The sequence below is a fragment of the Pipistrellus kuhlii genome, unplaced genomic scaffold, assembly GCF_014108245.1.
Source record: "Pipistrellus kuhlii isolate mPipKuh1 unplaced genomic scaffold, mPipKuh1.p scaffold_m20_p_39, whole genome shotgun sequence".
NCBI lineage: Eukaryota > Metazoa > Chordata > Mammalia > Chiroptera > Vespertilionidae > Pipistrellus > Pipistrellus kuhlii.
The window spans coordinates 2009035-2030314 of NW_023425539.1; the positions used below are offsets into that span (position 1 = coordinate 2009035).

At 50.0% G+C, this 21280-nt stretch overlaps 3 protein-coding genes across 7 annotated transcripts; 2 read left to right on the forward strand and 1 right to left on the reverse strand.

The window, feature by feature from the left end:
- Positions 1–248: 248 nt before the first annotated feature.
- Positions 249–18625, reverse strand: GEMIN4 (gem nuclear organelle associated protein 4). Of its 2 annotated transcripts, none has more exons than XR_004982737.2 (2): positions 18497–18582; positions 249–1274 (listed from the first exon to the last, which is right to left on the reverse strand). XR_004982737.2 is itself a non-coding variant. In XM_036408413.1 (2 exons), the coding sequence occupies exons 1-2, from the start codon at positions 18504–18506 to the stop codon at positions 11860–11862; spliced, it is 3171 nt and encodes a 1056-aa protein (XP_036264306.1). In that variant the 5' UTR covers positions 18507–18625; the 3' UTR covers positions 11677–11859. The 2 variants fall into 2 exon arrangements, 1 of the variants encoding a protein (XP_036264306.1); XM_036408413.1 differs by lacking the exon at positions 249–1274 and adding an exon at positions 11677–15020 and having other exon boundaries at positions 18497–18625.
- On the forward strand, positions 1886–10980 carry TLCD3A (TLC domain containing 3A). 4 transcript variants are annotated; one of them, XM_036408426.2, is made up of 5 exons: positions 1897–2121; positions 2455–2538; positions 6895–7099; positions 8209–8304; positions 8775–10980. In XM_036408426.2, the coding sequence occupies exons 1-5, from the start codon at positions 2000–2002 to the stop codon at positions 9042–9044; spliced, it is 777 nt and encodes a 258-aa protein (XP_036264319.1). In that variant the 5' UTR covers positions 1897–1999; the 3' UTR covers positions 9045–10980. The 4 variants fall into 4 exon arrangements, with proteins under 4 accessions (XP_036264322.1, XP_036264321.1, XP_036264320.1 ...); XM_036408427.2 differs by lacking the exon at positions 8775–10980 and having other exon boundaries at positions 1891–2121; positions 6895–7034; positions 8209–8294; XM_036408429.2 differs by lacking the exons at positions 8209–8304; positions 8775–10980 and having other exon boundaries at positions 1886–2121; positions 2455–2558; positions 6895–7059.
- LOC118702491 (diazepam-binding inhibitor-like 5) lies at positions 18604–19822 on the forward strand. Its single transcript, XM_036408434.2, has 2 exons — positions 18604–18746; positions 19323–19822. The coding sequence occupies exon 2, from the start codon at positions 19424–19426 to the stop codon at positions 19685–19687; it is 264 nt and encodes an 87-aa protein (XP_036264327.1). The 5' UTR covers positions 18604–18746; positions 19323–19423; the 3' UTR covers positions 19688–19822.
- The last annotated feature ends 1458 nt before the right edge of the window (positions 19823–21280 follow it).

A 21280-nucleotide genomic window follows, 5' to 3' on the forward strand; every position in this document is an offset into this window, starting at 1 on the left:
AACTTCTCACATAGGGTATAATTGGTCCTGCCACTTAAAAGTGTTAGTGTCCTTGGTACGCACTGCTGATCCCATTAAGGAGAGAAGGCAGGAAGGACGTGTAACCACTTGCCTCTGGAAAAGCTGGAGTGACCGGAATACAAAGTGGAATGCACCTGGGGCGGGGAGGTTGTTGAGGGCAGGCTAGGAGAGGTCAATGGGGGAAAGAGCGGACACATGTAATATTTTCAACAATAAAGATTAAAAAAAAAAAGTGGAATGCACAAGGATTATTAGTACTTCTGGAGAGAATGCAAAGTTTACAGCTAACTGTCCTTTGTCCACATGCAAATGTGCAAATCCAGAAAGCTTTGTACTGGCCGGAATCCTTGCTACCAAACTGAAGTGTCTTTCTCCTTTTACCAACTACGACAGCCAGGGGATTGGGGAGTTAGAGATGCTGCCCTACGTGGAAGAAATTTCACACTTTTCTTTGGACTTTCTGCTTCCTAAGAATTGGCTAAATCCCTCATCTGAACAACAGATAGGAAGAGTTAAAAAGCTGCGTTTACTCTATATCTGTTTCTACACCAGTAACTACCGTGTTAGAGAAATTTAACTGATACTGAACAGAAACCATCTTTTACTTTATAAAACCCATATAATCTTTTGATTTTAGAGCTGGGAGAGCCTTAAAGAGCTTGTAATTCACCCTCTTGGTTTCACAAATGAGGCAACAGTGGCCCAGAGAGGCTGAGAAGTGGTGGTCCAGCCAGAGTCCTCTTATGGGGCTTTTCCAGCCTTTTGCATGGAGAGACCTGCAGTGTTTTTCAATTGCAGTAGACATAAATGAATGGTGTTTCTTCCCGCATTCGCTGAGAAAGATACAGACCAAAGGAAAGTAAAACTTTGGTGAGCCCCAAGAGAGAGAGAAGCCAGTAATTCCGAAGTTACTGTATTGGCCCATGCCATCGGCGCTGAGCGAGAGGGAATCAGATTCCAATCCACTCAAATTTAGGGCACCTGGCCCGGAACTTTTAAATGAGAGCCGTTGTCAACAACAACAGAACAGTCACCAAGAGTGGGCAGTACCTTGACCCAAAGCCAAGGGGCGGGACCACGGAAAGCCGGCAGACGTGATAGTCCGCCTCCATGGGTGCATGCGTGCATCTCCGGAGGAACTGCTGGACTCTGCGGCAGGATTCAGTGCTCGGCGATCCCCTCTGGAAAAACTGCAGCCGCTGGCAGGGCCTGGAAAAGCCTTCCTTGGCACAAAGGCCATTTCCTTCAGACGTCTGCTTGGAACAAGATGCACCGAAGTTGATAAGCCAGGCCACCGATATGCATAGAGCCACAGGCTCACCCACCCTTTCCTTCCTTTCCCCAAAGAGGGACGCCCACCGCTCCGCTCCGACCGGGCACCGCTCCTGCCTGCGGGGCTCACCCCACCTGATGGCGGGAGACCTCCGCGGAGTCATCCTCCTACCTGGCTCCCCGGCCCCGCCTGCGGGATCCCGCCCCCTTCGCCTGGCGCTGGGGAGGAGAGGGGGCTGAGGCAGGTGCGGGCACTCGGTCTGTCGGGCTGGTTCCGAAGGGAGGAGGAAAGCATCCGCCGCGACTGACCTGCAGCCCCGGGAGCCTCTGCCCATCCCACCGCTGCCGGGCCGCGGCCGGTCCCGGCGCAGCCTCCGCGCTCCGAGCCCACCGGCCGCGCCGCGCACCCCGCCCCTCCGGCTGCGGCCCGGGAACCGGGAGCCTCTGCGCCCAGGGCGGCGGCCAGACCCCGCCCCGGCCCGGCCGTCCTATCGCGGCCGCCGGCCTGGTCACGCGGCGCGGGTGCGGGCTCGGGGCCAGCGCCCGCGGCTGCCGCCGGAGTCGCGCGGCCGGGCCGGGCGGGGTGGCGCGGAGGGCGGAGGGGGAGGTAGAAATAGGGGCGGGAGGGCCGCGGCAGTCCCGGGGACCAGCGGAGCCGACCGGAGCCACGCCGAGGGCGCCGAGCGAGCGCCGAGCCGGAGCACCCATGCTGCTGACGCTGGCCTGGGGCGCCGTCTTCTTCCCCGGGCTCTTCGCGCTCTGCACCTGGGGCATCCGCCGCGCGCGGCCCGAATGGCCCGAGTACGACTGCGTGATGATCGGCACCAGGTACCGGCGCCGCCCGCCCGGCCGCCCGGCGAGGGGCAGGGGGGCCACAGGAAGCGAGGGGCTGCCGCCCTGCTCCGCGCCCGCCTCCGCGGCCCTGGCGAGGCCCTGGCAGCCCCTCCTGGAGGGAGGGGAGCGGGGCGGAGGGCTGGGGAGGGAAGCCAGCTACAGCTCTGCCAGCTGCCCTGGCCCGGGAGCGCGGGGCGGCCCTGCCGTTTTCCTCCCGCCCGGCCCTGGCCGCCGCGGGGAAAGTCAGGTTGAGGGGTTTTGCTTTGTGCTGGATTAGGAGGGTTCTCCCCCCCCCCCCCTTTTTTTTTCTTTTCTGCCGCATCTTAGGGTGGTTTCTTCGGCGCAGGCAGTGTTGGCCACCGGCTCGGGGATCGCCATCATCCACTCCTGTAAGAACGTGGTCAGCGACAGGTAACAACATCCAACGCCAGGTGAAAGCAGTGCAGATGTCAGCGCCGACCTTTTCCCAAGTTTGCACAGTTTAGGGGCACACAGGCACTATTTCCTCACCAGCCGGGTAATGGGAAAACTTGGGGACCATCATTAGTTCCCACCTCCTCTCCTGACCTCTTTCCGCAGGCCTCCTTAGGAGAAAGTGAACTGAAGGCTAGAGGGGTGGGAATGGGGGGATGAGGACAATTATGTGATACTGTAATCAATAAAAAAATAAAATAAAAAAATGCTAGAGAATGACAGAGGCTAAGCCTGATTTAAGGTAGCAAGTAAGACGATGGTGTGGTCCATTGATCCAAGTTATTTATGAGATAGAAGCCTTTGGAAATGATTCAGAAGTGAGAGTGTGGCTTTCGGTTCTTTAAGTCAACCCCACGGGGGTCCTGTTCTGAAGCAGTCATTGGCCACGATACTTGCATTGTGGTTGCCAGAGCCTCACAAATGCTGCTCTTCCTGGCCTTTCCTGAGGATTTGCTCTAGGTGGTGAGGCGGTTTCAGGTGCTCTCAGAAAACTGGCCTGTGTGTGTGAGAGCTCAGGCCAGAGGCGGTCAGGAAACGTGCTTCTAGTGGAATGAATGATACACACGGGGGTGGTCTGCTTTCTCTAGTATATAGACCTGGGCAGTGGTGGCGTTTTGTTTTTGAAGACTTTTTATTTTTAGTTTTTTCACCTGTCTTCCTAGAACCACTCTTGCTTTTTGCTTTCTCCCAGTTAAGTTGAGGGACAGTCAGTGGACAGGAAAAATCTGTCCCTGACTCAGCCAAGCGCCCTCTTATCACCTGTTCAGACTGCAGTCGGAGGAGAGCCTGAGTGGGGTATCTGTCTCGCTGGCCTGCAAATGTAGTGCCTGGATCTTCCTTGGGATTATGCTGCCGTCACGATCTTCGTGCTTTTCTTGGTGATGAGTTGTAGATGCTGAGAGAAAACAGGTCAGGTGACTTTGATTGCATGTGCAAAGGGCTGACAGCATTCGCTTGGCCGGGTTCAATTTTTATTTTAATCGAGCCTTCTGTGATTGCATGGCAGGCTCCTTCACTGCCCCCACCCAGTTTGTCAGCTCAGACTTGAAACCAGCCTCTTTTGCAAAGATTAAGACAAACGTGGCTCAGCACTATCTTGAGCTGACACGAGGGCAAGCAGCAGGCAACCAATACACATTTTAGAGAGAGATAGTTGCGCCTACTTAACTTTCAGTTCTGTGGCACCGCTGCCATGTCTCCCCCTGGAAGCGGTGTGCTTTAGTGGCTTGAACATGGTAAGAAGGCTGAGCTTGGTTTTCAGGTCCCTCCTTTTATGTATCTTTATGCCCCAGGGGTGAGGAATGTCCGGCTTAAGGCCTGGGAAATAATTTGGTGTGCTCCTACCAAGGCATTAGGGGTGAGTTAATTAAATGTTTGACCAAATATAGCAGGCTAGTTTTTAAGCTGATAATTTTGTATGGCCTGTGAATGATGTTATAAACATCCAATGGCCCTTGACAGAAAAAAGGTTCCCCGCCCATACCTTAGATTCTCTGCTCCTAAAATGGAGACCGATACGTTTCTGTGGCCTTTACTTTCACATGGATGCTCTAACCGCACCTAGATCATTTATTTAAAAAGGCCTTTTGGGGCTCACAATCCTATATACCCAAATATTGTTTATTACATACCTTTTCGCTTTATGCCTTGATGTAGACTGTCTATAAATAAGGGAGTGTCACCGAAGCCGGTTTGGCTCAGTGGTTGAGCGTCGGCCTGTGGACTGAAGGGTCCCAGGTTTGATTCCGGTCAGGGGCATGTACACTGGTTGCGGACACATCCCCGGTGGGGGGTGTGCAGGAGGCAGCTGGTCGATGTTTCTCTCTCATCGATGTTTCTAGCTCTCTATCTCTCTCCCTTTCTCTCCGTTAAAAATCAATAAAATATATTAAAATAAATAAATAAACAAGGGAGTGTCTATAAATCTCCCCAATTTATATGCAGAATGTGGTATGGGGCAAGTATTTTATCATTTTTAAAGAAGTCTACATCACTGAAAGGGCTAAGAGTCACAGCTCTAGGCAGTTTTCTCAATTTAAGCATCCATATTTGTACCAGAGACCCGGTACACAAAATCCGTGCATAGGTAGTGTCCCTGGGCTTAGCTGGTGATCAGGGCCGATCTGTGGGACGACTGGCAGGGCCCCCACCGGCACCTACCTTGGAGGTCAGGGCTTGTCATAGCCACCAGTCATTCTGCCTTTTGGTTGATTTGCATATTAGGCTTTTATTATATAGGATATATAGGATTTTTTTTTACATTTAAAAGGACTTTCAAATTGTTATTTATTTATTTATTTATTTATTTATTTATTTCAAATTGTTAGTTTTTTAAAAATAACTATCAGGGAAGTAGGACAAGGATTGTTGTCATTTTTATAAAGAAAGCTAAGTCTCAGGCTAGAGGTAATTATTATTACAATGTAGATATCTTACAAATAAGTCTTGAGAGAAGTCTATTAGGCAGCCACAATTTCAGATCTTATTGAATTGGTACTGTGTGCAAAATATTAAAACCCTAGGTCCACTCATGGAGAGAGGCCAGTTATATTTCACATCAGCTTTCAATAGCTCTTCATAGCTATTAACTTAGAATTGCTTTAAGAATGCAGTGGAGACAATAGATGGGCAGCAGAATAAACAAAAATATTGCATCTTTTTGCCTAAACGGAATTTGGTTAATTCATTCACCTGCATGTATATATTTTCTATCCTTACTTGTTTGCCTGTTTCATTGTTTATTCATTATTGAGTTATGCTGTAAGTGTGGAATCATTCAGGAACAGAATCTTGAATGGCCCTTCTATAGGGTATATTTCTATTGTTGCATTTTGTGGGCTGGCTCCTCAGGAAATCCCCTGAGACAAAGTTACAAATACAGATTTGAGGGCTCTACATATACCATTGAGAGTCTTTGGGGGGTGGGGCCTTAACAAGCACTGCAGGTGATTCTGATGTTCAGGTAATTTGAAAACCATAAAACTAAATGGTCTCTTCTTGGTATTTAGTGAATCTAATCCTTCCCAGCATAGGACATAATTTCAATTTACGTGTTTTTATCCACATCAATTTTCTGTAGAATTATGACATCATTTGGGAACAAAACTATAGAAATTATGGACTTTCCTTCTAATTTTCTCTAGGATAGTGATAAGCTATCGTTTTGACACAGCAAATATTGATTCAACCCCTTTGGGGAAGTAAATGGGAACAGTGTCTGTTGTCCCAGTTTTTCTTTGGCTATCTGCCTGCTGTAAGGTAGTCCTTGAACACCGGGCTCATAACCAGATATATTTTTCTTAATGAGTGGAATTGGGATTAGCCCTAGAATTATAAAGAATATGGCTAGGGTTGCTTGCCAGTAACTCCCTAGAGTGAGGTTACAAGCAGATGCAAGAGGAAACTCCCAAGTGTTGAGCAAGGAGTGGAGTTAAACTGGAAATATTGGATTGGGATTCGGGACACCTTCCAAACCAGTTTCTTGGTGGGGCTGTTGAATCACTGGTAGAGATATCTATATCAAAGTCAGCTTATATATATATATATAGCCGGGACCGGTTTGGCTCAGTGGATAGAGTGTCGGCTTGGGGACTGAAGGGCCCCGGGTTTGATTCCAGTCAAGGGCATGTATTATACCTTGGTTACGGGCATATCCCCAGTAGGGGGTGTGCAAGAGGCAGCTGATCGATGACTCTCTCTCATTGATGTTTCGAACTCTCTCTCTCTCTCCCTTCCACTCTGTACAAAAATCAATAAAATATATTAAAAACAAACAAACAAAAAAAGTCAGCTTATATCACAAAATGCCAGAAAAATCCATTACAAATGAGTAGCTAAATCAGGCAAATACTTAAACACATGGTGCCTTCTGCTTTTGACACAAATTTTCTCTGTAATTTAGAAAAAGTTGTTCATCCTATCAACTTCATCATCCTATATAATACTGAAAGCCTAATATGCAAATCAACTGAACTGGTCACTATGATGCACACTGACCACTAGGGGGCAGACGCTCAACGCAGGAGCTGCCCCTAGCCCGCAGGCTCCAGGCTAGCCAAGGCGGGTGCCAGCGGGGGCCTCGCCTGTAACCCGACACATCAGCCCTGATTGCCGGCCAGGCCTAGGGGCCCTACCTGTGCATGAATTCTGTGCACTGGGCCTCTAGTATTCATTCTAAAGTATTTGGAGTAAAGACATCTAAGGAAATGTGTTTGAGAAGTGGTTGGCTTTAAGCCTGCTTTCATAATTGATATTCATAATTATTTCATGGACCACTCATATGCTTTCTTTCAGGTACTGGCTTGCCCAAGAATATGTCTGGTTTTTGATTCCATATATGGTCTACGACATCTACGCCATGTACCTTTGTGACTGGTGCCGAATCAAAGAACAGAACCGCAGACACTCCCTCACCATTTTTCGAAACTTCCTACGTAAAAACCGCCTCATGATCACGCACCATTTGGCCATTCTTTTGGTCCTTGTGCCAATTGCACAGGTATCAGCTGCCTCGGTCACTCATTTCTCCTGTTTATCTGGGTATCATGACCAATCCTTAGGTGTCAGGATTGCTTCTCTTTTCCTTCGCTTTCCTACTTCACCCGTTCTCGTATGCCAGCTGCTTCTGCAGTTAAATCCCCAGATGAATCGTGTAGAGATGTATGTGATCCTCCTTGCCAGCAATCCCGCAGCCTTTGTGATTCCTTAGCCTTGGCCAAAGGTTCTGTCTTTAGTTAATACAATATAAAGACAATATAAAATACAACATAAGAATTTTTTTTAAATGAGACCAATTATTTGCTCAGTCAACTGGTTATTTACTATAACAGTGCCAGAGAGAACTGTGTGCATTATTATTATTTATGTTACAAAAGCAGGCTCTGAAAGCAAATAGCCGCATAATTTCTCCCTAGATCCATTTTCCCCATCGACACTTCACCCAACAAGGAAGAAATGGGAATGCAGAGAGGAAATTAGTAATTTCTGAGTGCCTACCAAGCAATAGGCACTTGATTTAAGAGCTCATAGCTTTCTGCTAATAATTAGAAATTATCAGGAATGAGAAATAACATTATAAATTGTTAGCTCTATACCATGTGTGCGGCCTGCCAGCCACGAGTCTGACATGCTTGAAGTGAGGCTCAGAGTTGACGTAGCTCACTCCAGTACTATTTGAGCTGCTATTCTATGCTGTCCTACTTTCTTGAAAAGATAGGTACCGTGTACTGCATTTGAGAAGTCTCCCCAACATCCAGCTCAGGGTCTGACACATATTTTGTTGAACTGACTTGGCTAAGTGCCCTTGGCATGACTAAGTTAGAAACCCAAAAGTAGGCTGCAGAGTTCCTTCCGGCTGACACGGAAATTCTGAGAAAGCTTGGTGTGTGACACAGTCAGCTATCAGAAGTTGCCCCTGGATCCTATCAATTCTACCATCGAAGTCCCATTGCTATGGAAGCAGCAGAGTATTAAATGGGTCTACACTTGTCCATGTAGCATTTCCCTTCATGGTCTCATGGTGATCCTTTTCGACAGCCCTAAGAATTTCCTTCCAGTGGCTCCTTAATCTCCATGTCACATTTCCCTGTTTCTTCTTGTCACCTGCAGAGGTTTAGGGGAGAGCTTGGGGACTTCTTCGTTGGCTGCATCTTCACGGCAGAACTAAGCACTCCATTTGTGTCGCTGGGCAAAATCCTGATTCAGGCACGTATGAATGAAATGGCAGAAACAATGCCTGGGGGAGGAGGGGGCACAGACTGTTTTTCCTTTGTAGATTGTGGGGTTTAAGAAATCCCTTAATGAAAAAAAAGAAATCCCTTAATGGAATATGAGACCCTTGAACAGACTTAAGGTCAATTGGTCTTCCAAGTCAGTGGGGACAAAATTGTAAGTTTGATTCAAATGTGATACAGTCGTTCATGTATTTTTTCCCCAGGTCATAGATTATCTCTCATCTTTGTTCCTATCAGCTGGAGTGTCTTAGGTCAAATTCAGCATCACTGCTGAAAAACATTACAAGGCTATCTGCACATATAAATGTGGCCATGCTCAATCAACGTTTCCAAGTGTTAGAAAGCTAGATGCTTGGACTTTACTGCTGAGGGACTTGAGCTAGTCATTTCCTGAAGGCCCAGCCTCTTGGTGACTCTGCATTCGCTTTCCCTCTTTTGCAGCTAAAGCAGCAGCACACCCTCCTGTACAAGGTGAACGGGATCCTCACGCTGACCACCTTCTTTACCTGCCGGATCCTTCTTTTCCTCTTCATGTATTGGTCCTATGCCCGGCAGAAGGAAATGAGCCTGTTCCAAGTGCCATTCAGGATCCCCGTCTTCTGCAATGTGGCCAATGCCTTCCTCATCGCCCCCCAGCTCTACTGGTTCTCTTTGCTGTGCAAGAAGGCAGCGGGGCTTTTTGACACTCCCCCAGCCGAAAAGGATGGATAAGTGCACCCAGGAGTCAGGCAGTGAGGATGCCTCTTCATACTAGCTGCCTCTTCCACTCAGTATTCCACGGACCAAATTGTGCCCTGTATGGCCTCAGGCTTTTGGGTATTGATAAGTAGATGGGTATGTTTTTCTAAAGAATATTCATATTACCTCCCTCTTCTCACCTGCCTTTTGCAAAAGCACTTTTTGTAGTAACAACTATTGGATCCTGTCAGACCTCCATTGGCAGCAGGTGGTTTTGCCCAATGATCCTTCCTTGGGTCTTATCTCAAGGGCTCTGGGAGGTAGAAGCATGGGGGGTGAAGACAGGTGGACCAGGGTAAGTCCCTGGACACCTATCTGGCCCTAATATTGGTGGCTACCACCTTTCCAAACACTCAGGGCAATATCCACATATACTGGGCCAGCAGAAACAGTAACGCCTTGGTTCTTGAAATAATTCCTTACGTTGGCCTGGGAAAATTATTGTGGGTAGGTAGCTTTTTATTGTTTACTAGATACTTCATTGCCTCATCCTTTCATCCATGTGCCAACATTCAATTCTTATCTGCTGACTTCCAATCAGAAGTCTCATTAGTGAGGGTCGGGTGGCAGGCGGCAGGGATGGAAACCTGAAGCACTTGAGGAGGTAGAGACTAATAGGTCAGCCTCTTTGCAGGCTGACGGTGAGACCGGTGTCAAAGTTGTGAGTTTGTTGTAAACAGTCACAAACACTATTCCCTTTTTAGCATGTCCAAGCCCAGCTTTCCCCGGACCCACACACCCACACAGGACGCTCTTGTTAAAAACTATAGTGATAGTGAAAAGGTGGCCACCAAACTATTTACGAGTAACCCCACTCTTTTTTCACATGAAGTGGAAATTGAGTTCTGTATTCCAAACCGCGAGAAGTTGCCTCCGAACAGAGCTTCTGGCCCAAAGCCTGTTCCCAGTGAGTGCACCACCATTGGCCACAGAAGGCTGGAGAACAAGAATGCAAGGAAACAAGCCTGGTCCAAGTGCCATTCAGGATCCCCGTCCGGCCAAAATATGCCCTGTGAACTGACTCCTTCACTACCATTTGCAAATGGGATCCTCTGGTGCCAACACTAATCATTCCTTATCAACTAAGATGAGTTTTAGAAACTGCTACCATGAATTTTTTTTCCCCAGGTGGTAGTGAGAAGCTAGATTTTTAAAAGTGCCTTTTGATTCATTGTTGTCCATTAACTTTTGAAGTACTGAATATGTAACAGTGACTCAAATGTTGACTATTTCAGTCTTTATGGGTGCCATTTTAAAAATGCAAAATGATTTTTTTTTATTACTATTTTGTTCAGTCAGTGTATCTTGTATAAATCACCCATGTGGTGATTAAATTGCACTAATATTTCCCAGCTTACTCTCATTTGTGAAATACATCAATACCAACTTCCTGTGAGACCCATCCCATGATGTGACTTGGCTGGCTGGTGTGTGATACTGTTTCTGGTCTGTGTTCATGTCCATGTAACTCACAAAGCTGGGGTGATGAGGGGAGGGGAATGTGTTAATCTTTCAGCCTCTACAGGGCCTACCTCAAACCTTACTCTAACACCATTTCTGTGATTCGTGGTTCCTGTACATCAAGCATGTCAAACTCTCGGCCCATAGGCCACATGCCTCGTTTATTTGGCCCGTGTTAGCTTTTGAGTTTGACACGCTTGCTGTACACGATAGGGTCCCATAGTTCAAACCCAGTGGTCATGTAACCTTAGGCCCTTTTTTCTCTATCTAGGTGAACTTCCATCAGGAGTTGGGGAGGGTAAAAACCCAATTGTAGGCCACAGAGCTAGCCCACTTCAGGTGGGGTAGGGAACCTGAATAATGTTCCATTTTGAATGAGGGCCTGGGTATGAAGGAGGTATTGGGATATCTTTCTTGCCTCCCAAATTAAATATCTCAGCAACCAGCACTCATAGTTCTATAAAATGCCCTGCACACCTGAAGTTTGTAATTTTATGCTTCTGTAGACACCATTCTCTGCTCCCCCTCATTTTTTCAAAACCATGACAATATACTCCAGACAGAAGGTAATTACACTTGTCCTTTAAACACTTTGCTGCTGTTTGCCAGACCTAGCTTTAGCACAGCCCTCTGGACACACTGAATGGACGGTGTTAAGGCTGGATGGCAGAAGTCCTCAGAAGCCATCCGTTTTCTTGGGGTCCTTAATCTACCCCCAGCACTAACTTTTCTTGGTCCAACCTCCTTTCACAGTGGTGCAGGCCTTTTGGGCACGTAAATCACATGGCCAACTGGTAGAAGAATAGAGTTCTCAATTGCTACCCTTTCCAAAAGACCACAAAAAACGATTCAAAGAGGGTTTCAGTGCAAAAGAACACACACGTTATAATTTTTCCACTTGGGTATTTCACCTTTGGACTTACCAATTTTAGGGAGAAGTCCAATTATGAACTTTCCTCCCAGCCTGGTTTGATCTTTAAGACTCTAGCTCAGTGGTCGGCAAACCGTGGCTCGTGAGCCACATGCGGCTCGAGAGCCGAGGTTTGCTGCTCTGTTGACTAATGAGTTTGCCGACCACGGCTCTAGCTAAACCCGTGTCTAAGCCTAGGCTATTGATGAGGAAGACTCAAAAGACACAAGACAAACCTCAAAGTGAGATTATAATTTGTGTTACAAATACCCAAGAAACTATTAATATTTTCTTTACATTGTTGTTGCCATACACTTTTTAGCTTGTGGACAACTTCACATAACTGAAGAGGTTCTGTTTCTTGGCTCTCGCCCCTCTACACCCCACCCTCATCAGCTGCTTTCTGATCCACAAAGGTCAGAAGTTGCTGATCTTCTGCAGCAGGGTTTGGCGCCGCTCCTCGGGGCTAATGTTCTTGGCAATGGACTTGAGGAAGTGCTGCTCATTTACCTTCTGGAGTAAGGCGCTAACGGAAGGGTTGGTCTTGCTCAGGGTTTCATAGCAGGTGAGGATTTCCAAGGCCAAAACGTAGAGCGGTTCACACACCTCTTGGTGGAGCATGGCCATGATGTGCAAAACATGACAGAATACCTGAGTATAAAAAAACAGGGCTTCCTGGGTCAGGTCCTGTTCTTCTCCTTGGGCCCAAGGGCCAACTGACCGCATCAGCCTAACGGAGTCCAGGAGGCTGGTCAGACTGCTGCAGAGGAGTTTGACCACATGGCTCCAGCCTTCCATCGGCAGCCAGCCGCGACAGCTCTGGCCACAGAGAAACTGGAAAGCTCTCAGGAGCAGAACGGAGAGTTGGAGCTCCTGGGCCAAGGGCTTCAGGTTGAGCAGAGGAACAAACTGAATATATTCCAGGCTGTAAGGGACATGTAGGAGTTGTTTTTCCAACAGTCTCCTGGTCAACTGGAAAAGGCACTGCCATTCCTGGGTGCTGCACCAAGGCATGACTTGCACCAGGGCTACCAGAAAGCCCTTGCTGAACAGCTTGACCTCCTCGGGGTTGTCCACACCCACGACCAAGAGGGAGAGCATCCGCTCGGAGATGCTGCTGGAGAGGCAGCAGCACTCCATCCAGGCCAGGAGCCCTGTGCCGGGCCCGTACCCGGGGTGAGCCTGGGAGGTCCACTCTTCCTCACAAAGCTTACAGATCTCGAAGAGTGTGGCTGGCACCTCACACTTGAAGTGGCCCTCAAACAACTTCTTCAGCCTCAGGCTCACCGTCCAGTCCAGCTGCTCCAGCTTCCGGTGGAGCCAGGACAGGGACTTGACCCAGGTGTCTGGGGAGAAGGTCTCGGCATTGGCTAGGACCATCTCACAGAAGCGCTCCAGGATATGGACCACCATGTCCTTCCCGTCCAGAGAGAGGCAGCGCTTCTCCTTGGGGAGCCGCCAGTATTTACCGAAGTGGTCCAGGAGCTGGCACAAGCTGAAGATGAGGGGGAACGGGGAGCAGGTTTGGAGCCAGTATTCCTCTAAGCAGGCGTTTACTTCGAGGGTCTGGATAAAGATCTTCAGACTGAGGTCCACCTCTTCAACATCCAGCATCAAGAAAGGCAGGACGAATTCCCGGAGGACCTCGTCTGGCTCAAGAAGGGTCGCAACTGGAATCCCTGGGGGCTTCGCGGGACTCATCAGGCATCTCAAGAGCTCCAAAAACTGCTTTTCTTCCTTGGGCGTAGAGAACTTTGTCCAGACAGTTTCTTTGAGGCATGACACGACCAAAGTGGTTGGATTTGGACCCTGCTCCTCCGTGAACCGGAGGGCGGGGAAGGCGGTGATGATCTGAGCCAGGAACTTGTGGATACCGAGATTGACCACAGCCATGCTGCACATCTTCTTCACTGTGACCTCTGGGTACAGGATCACCAGGCGGGCCACAGAAGCCACAGCCTTGGCCAAGCCCTGTTCGGAAGCGCTCTGTGCAAGCTGGTTAAAAGTCGTGTTGAGGTCTTCCTGAAACCCCTCCAAGTAAGCCGACAGCTTCTCACAGAGGCCCTTTCGCCCCCAGGAAACCAGGACACCTGAGAGGACTTTATTTTTATCTGGCAGCGAGAGGCCTGCGTAACACTCCAGGATCACGTCAATCACTTGTTTGATCTGAGATTGCGGGATGGCTCCGTCTGCCGTGCTGACTTCCACCACAGTTTCCAGTAGCTTTAAAACCAAGTCTGGCTCTCGGAAGAGAGACTGGTTATTAACCAGGCAGGCTAGCCATTCGTCTGAGAAGGCCCACTTCTTCTCAGAAGCAAAAATGTAGCACATTTCCATATGCCGGTCCATCCTCTGCTCAATAATGGCCATGGCAATCGAGGCAGTGATGTCTTTCTCCAAGCCCTTGTTGAGCACCTTGTTCGTTTTTCTCAGGAAATCCCCGACGCACTCTGCCAGTTCAGAGACCACCTGCCTCTCCTCCTTGGATAAGCTGGTGGTACCCAGGTAAAGTTTCAAGTTCTGGCTGAAGGAAGTCAGACTGTCACACAGCCGGTAGCTGTCGTAATTCGTCCCTTGGGTGCTGTTGAGCATGGCCTGCAGCTCCTCCCCCCACTCCCGCAGGAGACTGCGCATGAATTCGAACCCGGCAAAAATCGTTTCACTGGGGAGCCTGGCCAGCGAGCTCAGGTTGACATCCCGTTCTGCCTCCTTTACCTTCTCTGCCAGTGCCTGCTGGTGATACGGGTTCTGGGTGTCCGAATTCCACACGGAGATCACCGTGGCCAGCTTGTCTAGATACACAGTGGCGGACACTTCCTGAGGGTCGTCCTCCATCAGGGCAAACACGGTCAGCATGTCCGCCAAATTGGCTAACGCACAGCACTTCATCCCGGGGCCCGAGATCCTACTTTGGATTTGCTTCAGCCCAGTGAGCAGCATGGCCAACAGAGGCATGGTGGGACACACGTCAGGGTCTGACTTAAACCGCTTTGGAGGATGGGAGAACTCGTCCGGAGAGGACAAGTACTTATTGGCCATGGTCCTAAACTGGGAGAGCAGAGGGTCCTGCTGATCGCCCTTGTGCTTCATCATTTCCCACCAGACGTCGAGGAAGAAGGCCACGTCCTTGGAAGAAGTATCCACAGCCATGTGCTCCAAGAAGCGCTCCAGTTCTGCCCGGCAGATGGTGGTAGGGAGGGCCATCAGGAGCTGGATAAAGAGTCCAGAAGCTTCCAGGGATTTGAGCAGCTCAAAAAGGACCGTGTGATTGATGGTAGGGATCATGTTGCCTACTGAGAAGAACACATCTTCCTGCCACCGTGTTTCGGTGTCAGACGGGGTGACGGGGTAGGGCTGGAGCACCTTGGCCCAGATGATGACCAGGGCTTTCCTCTTCCAGGCAGAGGCCTGGGAGCATGCTGTGGCAGAGATTTCCCTCAAGGCCTCCACGATGGGCCGCCCCACATGCTCCCAGTCAGACTTTGCCAATTCTGCCAGTGCTTTGGGGTGGAACAGCTGCTCGGCCAGCAAAAAGCCCCCATGCAAAATGGTCATCTCTTCACAGATATTCAAGGGTCCTGCACAGAGTAAGACAGAGTGTGGTGAAGGAAAAAATTTCAAAATAGTAAGTGGAGGATAGGAGGAAAGGCAGCAGTGGGTAGGTTGGCGATTGGGATGAGGGCTAGAGACAAAAGTTCTAAATAGGATCAGTGGGAGAGGGGGAAGAAAGCGGTGAGTGATCCTAAGAGCCACTGCAGAAAAGACTTACGTGAGGAACAGAAAATTACTCCCAAGCTCTACCTTGGAACTGGGAAGACAAGAGGCACCATTGGAGATAGGGAACAGAGAAGACTTAGAACAGGTCTGGAGGGAGCACTGATGAGTTTTGGTTATTTGGAGTTTGAGGTATAACATTAAGATAGAAATGCCCTCCAGCAATGGACATGCAAGGTTGAAGCTCAGGAGCAAAGTCAGAGGGGACCAAGGGGATCATTGGAAGCAATGAAGTGAGATCTCTCAGGAAAAGCATTTGAAAAGGAAAAGCTGGGCTACAGCGGAGAGACCCGCCAGCAAAAGATGGGCCAGCAGAGGGTTTGGGGAGGACGGCTTTTGAGAGAAAGCACTATGACCGGGACCACGGAATAAATATTGCAAAACATGAAACAGCTTATAAATTATGATACAGATTAAAAGGCGCATGGCCCAGGGCTGTGGGCACAGAAGCAATCAGACAAACCCTACCTTCCCCCCTTTCTCTCACAGCCTTGTCCTACAAACAGATTCCCCCCGTTCTGCCTTTCAGGGAAACCATTCATCCCATGGCTTCTTCCAACAAGAACGGCTACTCGTGGTCCTGGTTCTCTGGTAGAAGCCAAGGAGTAGATGTAAAATAATGCACTACATTAAGTTCTTCCTTCAGTGACCCATGGAATTTTCAGGGAACTGACACACTTATCAAGGAAGGCATCTTGGTCAGTTTAATCAGAGGTGAGTTTGGCTCAGCCATTTAAAAGCAGTCATCTTGGACAGATGATTTCTCTGAGCCTGCCTTCTGTACATGTGGGGATAATACAAACTTCATATAATGATCAGGAAGATCCAATGATATGTACTAGTCAAGCTCTTGGCATTGGGTTGGTGCTTACTGTTCGCTCCGGATCCCACCTCGCAGCAATAGGAGTTAAACAAGATATCCTATATAATAAAAGGCTAATACCGTTTCCCCGAAAATAAGACAGTGTCTTAATTTTGTTCTCCCAAAGTTGCGCTAGGTCTTATTTTCAGGAGATGTCCTATCTTTCCATGTGCTAGGTCTTATTTTCGGAGAAACACAGGTATGCAAATTGACCAAACAGTGGAACAACAGGTCGCTATGACATGCACTGACCACCAGGGGGCAGACGCTCAACGCAGGAGTTGCCCTTGATGATCAGTGCACTCCCACAGGGGGAGCACGGCTCAGCCAGAATCCCTGAGCCAGGCTCATGGCTAGCGAGCGCAGTGGCAGTGGCAGTGGCAGGAGTCTCTCCTGCCTCTATGGATGTCTGACTGCTAGCTTAGACCCAGACATCCCTCGAGGGATTCCGGACTTCAGAGGGCACAAGTCAGGCTGAGGGGACCCCAGTGCACAAATTTCATACATTGGGCCTCTAGTAGCTACAATAAGAAATCAGGATTCAAGGAGCCTGATGAAGTGCTAAATAAATGTGTTTTTTCCCCCCTCAAACCTTTCCACTGTTGACAAGAACAGAATCTTGTCAGTACTCTTGGCGTCCCTGAACTCAGAAACATAAAGAGACAGATCTTTCTCAGGTGTCTCCTTTGGACAGATTCCAAATACTGCTCACTAATCAATATTCCTGACTCTCCCTTCCCCCAGGACCCAGCAATACCACCCCTTTCTCAGTCCTTCATCTCCCCAAGAACCCATCTTCTCAGACTCCTGATTCCAGCAGATTAAGAAAGTATCCTGCTCCTTGGATCACTTATGGGAGCAGCAAAAAGGCCAAACGATCAACCAGCACTCCTATGCAGACCACTGTGAGGGCAATCCACCGTGGCTCAGGCGGCCGAGGCTGACTCCCACCGAGGGTAGGGTTGCTGAGAGGGTTCTGGACCTTCTTTCTAGCTCAGGCTACTGTCCAAAGGCACCAAAATACGTTCCCTATGACTCTGTAAAATGAATTTTATTGCGCTATCAGATCAGTTGAGAGGCCTGGCCTTCTAACAGCTATTTTCCAGAGACACTCAAGTGTAAGTCCCAGGAGCAGTTAAAAGCTGGGTAATTCCCCAGGGTTTTATCACCGCCGGTTAACAGTGCTTCTGAATGCCCACTCCTTTGTATTTGTTGAGTGCTACTTGTGCCAGGTGGTACTCATGTAAAGTCTCTGTGAGTCTTCATGTCAACCTTTCGAGGACTATGTTATTCCCGTTTTAGAGATGGGAACATTGAGACGCAGAAGCAATTTGCTCGGGATGTTGCAACCGCAAAGCTGTTGGGCAGAAGTCACCACAGCTGTAAGGCCCTGGGAGAGCTGGTCAGGATGTGCCAGTGATACCCGGCCTCCCACCACCATCTGCCATGCAGAACCGGAGCGCTGTTTGGAGCACATGGTTAGTGTGATACAAACATGAGAGCTGTATCGGGCCAAGGACCAGAACTTTTCTCCACCGGCCTAGTACTACTGGCACACCTTGGGGTGCCTCCCCCTGCTCCCCCAGAGCAATCTCCTAGTGTTATCCCCTTAGGATAAGGTGACCAGACATCCCGATTTTTAACAATGTCCCGCGTCCCGCGGCGTTTTAAAAAGAAGTCCAAAAGATTTAAAAGATTCTTTCCAAAAATCGGGATTTTTTTTTTTTTTTAAACCGCCGCGGGACGGGGGACAAATTGTTCAAAATCGGGACTGTCCCACCAAAATTGGGACGTCTGGTCACCTTACCTGGCTTAGGAGCATGTCCAGAAGGGTAAAAGGCTGGGCCAGGAGCCGCTGGTTTACACCAGCTCCCTCTCCTCTTCTCCCAAACTCTGCCTCGGGATTCTGAATCCAGGTGCACGTGCCACGCTGCAGCCACAACCCTCCCCGTAACCGCTGCGAGTCTGATGGACGCGAGCTCCGTGCCGGGCCCTGTGTCCACGTGACCTCAGCGAAAACTCCCCCAAACTCTGAGGTGGAAACATTATCATCTCCGCCTTCTCTATGGGGACCTCATGAGCGTTAAGTCACTGGCTAAAGAACTCAGACCTTCAACTAATGAGGCCGCCGGGCATCGGGACTCCCCCGGGCATTTTCCAAACCACCGGCTCGAACCCCTTCACTCTCAGGAAACCCTCCCCGCCGTGTGCGCGGCACGTGGAAAGGGGCCGAAGGGCCAAAGCGCGCCGCGGCCGGGGCTAGAGCCGGTCTCCCCGACCCCCGTCTCCAAGGAAACGCCTCCTCCCCACCCCCCTCCCCACGCCGGGGCTCCCTCAGCCCGGGCCGCTCGGCACCGCCCAGGCCGCCGTGACGGGAGTGGCCCAGGCGGGCTCGGGAAGGGGAGCCGGGACACCCACCTAAGTCCATGGCGGCGACGCGGGCGCAGTGCGGCGAGGACTGCGCAGGCACCACGACACAATGGGCGGCGCGGGGGGCGGGGCCAGGGCCAGGGCGGCGCCTCAGGCCCCGCCCACCACAGTCTCCGCTCCGGCCCCGCGCGGACCGCCCCGCCGCCCTCCGCTCCTCCTGCGCACGCGCGCTCCTCCCCCTTCAGCCCGCGGCGTCCGGGCGCCAGGCGCACAGCGCCCTCTGTCGGCCCTCCAACAGGTTGGCACCCGCCCGCCCCGCCTTCCGGCCGCTGCGCGCCCCGCCCCTCTCTCTGCATGGTCCCACCCTGGAGGTCCGGCTCCCCGTTTCTCCTCTCCTTTCAGGCCCAGCCCTGCTTCCTGATCCCAGTGAGTCCCACCCATTAGCTCCGCCCATCACCCCTGGAATGGCCCGCACAGCTCACACACACTGCTCGTCCCAAGTGCTGCCCACTAGCCAGCACAGAGGCACCCCTCTCTAAGCACAGGCTGCTTCCTCCGCAGCACATCCCCCGTCTCACACTCCCACCACCTAGCGCCACAGCCTCACAATAGTCCCCAGCGCTGCTTCTCCAGAACACAGCAGCAGCTCCTTACTTTTCTGGCATCAGGACGCCTATGAAATGTGAATGGTCGTCCTTCTCCCCAGAAAATGCACTGTGCGGGACCAGAACAATTGGGGTGTGTGTGTGTGTGTGTGTGTGTGTGAAATCCAATCCAGTGGGCTCATTTGTTTTTCATTGAGAACACACAAATATCCTGTGTTCTTTCCATATATATTACCCTGTCTCCTTTTCTCTCTTTCTCTTCTTCCCAGACCTAATCACCAGCCTCAAGTGTTTCTAGCTCTTCACGCTCCAGCTTCTAGGACCAGGTATCACTTAAAAAAGCCAGAGGGGCCGCACCTCAGTTCCCCCAATGTGCCAAGTGGAGTTTGAGCTGGCCTGCGCCGCTGTGAAGCAGCTGAAGGGGCCTGTGAGCGAGCAGGAGAAACTGGTGGTGTACAGCTTCTACAAACAGGCCACCCAGGGCGACTGCAACATCCCCGCCCCGCCTGACACGGATGTGAAAGCCAAAGCCAAGTGGGAGGCGTGGAATGAGAAAAGGGGGACGTCCAAGATGGACGCCATGAGGATCTACGTTGCTAAAATCGAAGAACTGAAGAAAAAGGAAACGGGTTAAGGAGCACAGAGTCAAACAATGAAATAGCAGGGCTCCTCTGGGAGGGAAATGGCTTCTTAAAAGATCTTGATGGCTAAAATGTCCTGCAACCATAGCTACCGTAGCTGAGACATCAATAAATCTCTTGAACTGCAAGAAAGTGCACGACTGCTGTTGGAAAAGCAAATAAACTCAGTGACATGAGAGTACTGGGGAGCTGAATGAGATGTATTAAGAGCATCTCTCCTCTAGAGAAAGTTCCATCAAATCTGGCTTTGGGTATGATTCTACGTTTTCCCAGCCTTCCTATGCTCAGAGCATATGTAGATATGTGACAGCAGTAGAGGGGTGGGAGGAAATCAGGCTATGAAAATGCCCAAGATTAATTTTTTACAGAGAGGAAGGGAGAGGTATAGAGAATTAAAAACATCGATGAAAGAGAAACATCAATTAAGTGGGGGATGTGCCCACAACCAAGGTACTTGCCCTTGACCGGAATCGAACTCGGGACCCCTCAGTCCGCAGGTCCGCAGGCTAACGCTCTAGTCACTGAGCCAAACCAGTCAGGCAGAAAATGCCCAAGATTTGAAGTCAGTGAGAGAGGCTCTGCTTGGGGGAGGGGTGGGGGGGAGGGAGGCGAGGCGCCTTATCTGAAGTCTTTATGGTGGTTGCTTCTGTTGTTTAATAGCCCTTCATGACCTGGAGATAACTTAGTCAGGGGCTGTCCATTCACTATTAGCCCAACATCATGGTGGTGGTATCTTCCACAAAGCGGGTCAAGCCCTACTACCAAAAGCCCCTCCTGGAACATAGGCCTGACGAAGTTAATGTTTTGAGGGAAGATGGACTTTTAGAAAGTAACTTGCATCACAACACGGCAGTTGAGAAACACTGGAGCAGATGGTTTCAAAATCCCAGCTCTGAAACACTCATCGGAGGCCTAGCGACCGAGGTTTCCGTGGGACTACTGCCTAGCTAATCCTGGTTTCTGCGTGGGGATGTTTGTGGGGCAATAGGTACATGTCTGTATATGGGATAAAACAAATCCCCTGACCCATGCAACAGCCAGAGTGCATGAGCTCGGCCTCCACTCCTTAGTATTGATTTCATGGCGGCATCAATGTACAATGCACTGGGACATGAAGGCTAAAAGATATTAGAGACATTTTGAAGCAAAAGGTCTGTTGTGGTATGGAATTTTCCAACGTTTTTCCTTAATTAAAAAATGTTTTGGGGGGCCAGGGTTATCCATTGGGGACTAGCTTTAGCTCTTCAGGCCTCGGCTCCATTCCTTGGGGCTAAGCTAGGCTCTTAGGGGCTAGCCTGTGGTCTACTGGACTGGGCTCCACCCTTCGGAATGAGGCTGGGCCATTTGGAACTAGGTCAGGCTCCTTCTGGCTAGACTTGGCTCTTTGGGGTTAGCTCAGCTTTTGGGGGCTACACTCAGCTCTGCAGGACTAGGCTGGACTCTTTGGGGCCAGGCTTGGCTCTTAGGAACTAGGGTCATCCCTTTGGGACTAGCTAAAGGGCGAGGCTCGGCCCTCTGGAGCTACGTTCGGCTCTTAGAAAGTAGGGTCATAAAAACACACTATTTTCATACTTCATGACATTAGG

What these genes read in the sequence shown, in the direction of transcription:
- TLCD3A (XM_036408426.2), top strand. Translation starts at nt 2,000, where the DNA reads ATGCTGCTGACGCTGGCCTGGGGCGCCGTCTTCTTCCCCGGGCTCTTC. An exon ending in TCCTTGTGCCAATTGCACAG is followed by an intron (nt 7,100 to 8,208) that starts GTATCAGCTGCC and finishes TGTCACCTGCAG; the next exon opens with AGGTTTAGGGGAGAGCTTGG. An exon ending in TGGGCAAAATCCTGATTCAG is followed by an intron (nt 8,305 to 8,774) that starts GCACGTATGAAT and finishes CCTCTTTTGCAG; the next exon opens with CTAAAGCAGCAGCACACCCT.
- LOC118702491 (XM_036408434.2), top strand. Translation starts at nt 19,424, where the DNA reads ATGTGCCAAGTGGAGTTTGAGCTGGCCTGCGCCGCTGTGAAGCAGCTG.